Source organism: Gossypium hirsutum, chromosome A04 (genome assembly GCF_007990345.1).
Source record: "Gossypium hirsutum isolate 1008001.06 chromosome A04, Gossypium_hirsutum_v2.1, whole genome shotgun sequence".
Lineage (NCBI taxonomy): Eukaryota > Viridiplantae > Streptophyta > Magnoliopsida > Malvales > Malvaceae > Gossypium > Gossypium hirsutum.
The window spans coordinates 8632714-8636766 of record NC_053427.1 but is presented as its reverse complement, the minus strand read 5'-3'; the positions used below and the strand labels follow the sequence as shown (position 1 = coordinate 8636766).

Genomic DNA, 4053 nt, shown 5'->3' with positions numbered 1-4053 from the left:
AACGAGCAGATTCCTGTCACGGTAACTAATTTAAAAAAAAAAGAAAAAGAACAGAACAAACTTTACTTATACGCTTACTTTTTGGCTGACAAGACTTAACAGAACTTGTCTGAAAAATTTTACCTCAAAAGCAGCTAAAAAGCTCAAGGAAGGGGAAAATCCATTAAACAAAGGCTTTTTTACCCTAATAATAAAAAAATAATTAATAACGAAATTATTTACAAAAATAGTATATTTGTTACAGTATTTACCTATGACGTCTAATAAATTGGTTGCATTAAATTAAAATTTGATGGCTTAAAATATTCAAAGATTTAATATATAAATTTATCATTTTTATTGAAAAGCTTGAAGGATGCTGCTATTATGACGACACTAAATTTTAAATAGGATAAATTGTTTCACAAATTTTATTTATTTATTATTATTATTTATTCCCTTCAACATAAAAAATAGAAAGACCTCTTATCAATTAGTCTAAAAAGTATTTTTGTAAAAAAGTCGATTCTAACTGTAAATAAATTTTATTTATTTTTTGAAAGATAATTTTTTTTCAAATTATTTTATTCCAGTTGGAATAATTTTTCAAAAAAAATTCAAAAAAAATTATTTGAACAAAAAAATAATTTTTTGAAAAATAAATAAAATTTATTTTTAGGTGAAATCGATTTTTTTATAAAAATATTTTTTGGTAGAAATTTTTTTTTGAACTAATTAGTAAGAGGCCTCTCTATTTTTTATGGTTAAAGGAAATAAAAAAAATAAACAAGAAGAGTTTTTAAAGTAATTTTCCCTATTTAAAGTTTGGTCACCACACAGTCACCCTTAAAAGCATTTTAGTTAAAATGGAAATTTTGCATATCAAGTCCCTGAATATTTTAGACCATTATACTTCAGTCTAATACTGTCAATTTATGAGGCATCACCTACAAAACACACCATTTTATTTTCATTCAATTATAATTTTAAATTCAACACCAACTCAATTTTATTTACATCCACACCCTTAAAATACTATTAATTGATAAATTAATTTTATTTATTAAATTTAAAATTAAATATATTTATTTTTAATGTGGTAATATTATTTGATTCGGCATATACAATTACTCGGATAATGATAATAACTTATAATAAAATTAATATTAAAAAGAAATATGCATAAACTTTTTCTTAAAAAATATTAGACAGATAATGAAATTATTTTAATTTCACATATAAAATTAAATTTAGTATAATAAAAAAATACACATAAAATAAAATTTTAAAAATTAAAGAAAAGTGTGACTGGTTCTTAAATCTATAAAAATAAAAAAAAGAAAAGGTTGGGTAGAGACAATAATCCATTTAAATAACATTGAATGGAGGGAGGGATTAAGCTAAAACAAAACATCAAGAATGGCGGATTAACTTCATTAGACGAAATGTATAGTGTTTAGTAAGAAAAGAAAAAGTGATAATCCAGTTAAAGAATAATTTTATTAGCATCCGATTGAAACAAAAGGAAGAGAGATCTTTAGTCTTTAGTTTTACTATAAAGAACAGCGGCAGATGCAGTGAATGAGATGAACAGAGATCTTTAATCTCTTCTCTGACCCAAATACGCTGTCACCTTTACCCGCTGCCATCATCATCTTCATCATCATCAAGGGCTTCCAATAAGCCAAGAAAAGTGTTCCTTTTCCCTATACTAAGCTATATCTAAGCCCCCCCTATATTTACTTTTCTTTCTCTCTCTGGGTTTTTTCCCGAGAAAATTCTTGTGGAGAAAATTTGTTGTTTCTTGTTGTTTTTGGTAAGTGGGTGTTAAAAAGACTGAAAACCCATTTTCATAGTTTGGTTACTGAATTGAATAGTACTTATAAGAGACCCAATTTCCAAAATCTGTGTTTTTCCTTAGAAAAAGAAAAAGATGACAGAAAGAGATGGGTTAGGCTTGGAATAAGCGCTGTAAACTTTTGATTATGGTGATGGAAATGGAATCAATCAATGGCGGGGCCTTTTGGGAGAGTGAACAGTATTTGGTTTCATTGTGGTGGGAAAAGTACAGTCAAGAAGAGCAGATTAGTAAGCAGAAAGGTGTCTTCCATTAAAATCTGACTCTGGATCCTCCAAGGAATCATCATTATAAACATCAAAGTCTTCTTCTTTTTTCAGATTTTGGTGCAAAATCAATCGAACATGCAAGGAAAATGGGAGAAAATCATCACCAAGCTGCTGCAACATCGTCAAGATTGAGGATAAAGCACGCTGGAGGAGAGATCGTTGAGGTTCAAGGAGGTCACATTGTTCGATCAACTGGAAGAAAAGATCGTCACAGTAAAGTTTGTACTGCTAAAGGTCCTCGAGACCGACGAGTTCGTCTCTCGGCTCACACCGCCATCCAGTTTTACGACGTACAGGACCGTCTCGGATACGACCGTCCTAGCAAAGCTGTGGATTGGCTAATAAAAAAAGCCAAATCCGCCATTGACGAGCTCGCCGAGCTTCCTCCATGGAACCCATTGGATGCAACGATTTCAACCAAGAAACCCAATAACCAAGAAGACCTAAACACATCGACAGCAACAAACAATGAATTTCACATAGAAAACCTTGCTGCTGGGTCTGGTTCTCAATGTGTTCAGCAACACGAACTGGGAGATAACTTGAATAATAATTCGGGTTTTCTTCCGGCTTCTTTAGTTTCTGATGAGATTGCTGATACTATGAAGTCTTTTTTTCCATTGGGAGCTTCTAGTGAGACGCCGCCGTCTTCTTCATTACAATTTCAGGATTACCCGCCGGACTTGTTGTCAAGGACGAGCAGCCATAGTCAAGATCTGCGGCTTTCGCTTCAGTCATTTCCGGAGCCAATTCTTTTGCATCACCATGAACCCCATGCTGCTGCTACAGTTCAGGCGCACCATACTGACTCTGCTCTATTCTCTGGCACCACCCCATTAGCCGGTTTCGATGGGTCTAATGCTGGATGGGAGCACCACCAGCAGCAGCAACCGGCGGAGATTGGGAGGTTGCAGAGATTTTTTGCTTGGAATAGCAGTGGTGGTGATGCTGGTGGTGGCAATGGCGGTGGATTTATCTTTGGCACTCCATCGCAACAGTCATTGCCACTGACTTTTGGCCAAAACAGCCAGTTTTTTTCTCAGAGGGGACCCCTTCAGTCCAGTAACACACCCTTGGTTCGTGCTTGGATAGACCAGCCAATTGATGAACACCATCATCATCATCAAATCCCACAAAACATTCATCAACAAGCTGCTTTATCTAGCATGGGATTCACCACATCTGGTGTATACTCCGGTTTTCGCGTTCCGTCACGAATTCAAGGCCAAGAGGAGAAGCATGACAGCATTGCCAATAAGCTGTCCTCTGCTTCCTCTGATTCTCACCATTGATCCACTAAGAGTGGAGAAAAAAAAAAGCCAAACTTATCCCCATCTATCAGGTTCCACTTCTACCACTTCCTCATTTTCATTCTAATATTCACGTTGCTTTGCACTTACAAGTTGATTGTTGACAGTGAAGTCGATAAGGAGATGTTAATGATGGATTCAAGATCAGTTTTGAGGGAAGATTTCGGTCACATTGAATCAATGGCTCATACCTTGGGGAAGAAGGAATCTGTGTGGATTTTCAGGTTATTCGATCCCCAGTTTGTTAAGCTTCTATCAGTTGATTGTTTGTTGCTTTAATTTATATTTGATTGAGCTCTTAGAGCTCAACTATGGTTTCCTTGGACATATCATGTGTTTCATGTTTTCAATGTTTGTGTTGTTTGCTACTATTTGCCAGTGTTACATTTAAGATGCAAACCAAGTTTTTTTAATTTCAGATTTGTTGTTCTCCTCAATTAAGACCTATGTCACTCAGTCTCACATGTAAGTGTCCATAGATATGTGCCTAACATGGATATATTTTCATTTATTTGGTGAGTCATTAGAGGGTTATCCGCATATCCATATCTGAAAATGTGTTTAAAAGAAAAAAAAAATCAAGAAATGGTTGAAAGAAGTGGAAATGGACTTTTTCCCCAGACATTTGAATTAAGTT

The 4053-nt window shown here is 34.3% G+C and overlaps 1 protein-coding gene across 2 annotated transcripts; it reads left to right on the top strand.

Moving 5' to 3' along the window:
* The first annotated feature begins 1381 nt into the window (after window positions 1-1381).
* On the top strand, window positions 1382-3834 carry LOC107948729 (transcription factor TCP4). 2 transcript variants are annotated; one of them, XM_016883360.2, is made up of 3 exons: window positions 1382-2079; window positions 2158-3448; window positions 3524-3834. In XM_016883360.2, the coding sequence occupies exons 1-2, from the start codon at window positions 1965-1967 to the stop codon at window positions 3396-3398; spliced, it is 1356 nt and encodes a 451-aa protein (XP_016738849.2). In that variant the 5' UTR covers window positions 1382-1964; the 3' UTR covers window positions 3399-3448; window positions 3524-3834. The 2 variants fall into 2 exon arrangements, with proteins under 2 accessions (XP_016738849.2, XP_016738850.2); XM_016883361.2 differs by having other exon boundaries at window positions 1409-2067.
* The last annotated feature ends 219 nt before the right edge of the window (window positions 3835-4053 follow it).

Bases quoted from the DNA above. Each gene is read 5' to 3' on its own strand.
- LOC107948729 (XM_016883360.2), top strand. From the start codon at position 1,965: ATGGTGATGGAAATGGAATCAATCAATGGCGGGGCCTTTTGGGAGAGT. The intron at 2,080-2,157 runs GTGTCTTCCATT...TTCTTTTTTCAG, and splicing joins GCAGATTAGTAAGCAGAAAG to ATTTTGGTGCAAAATCAATC.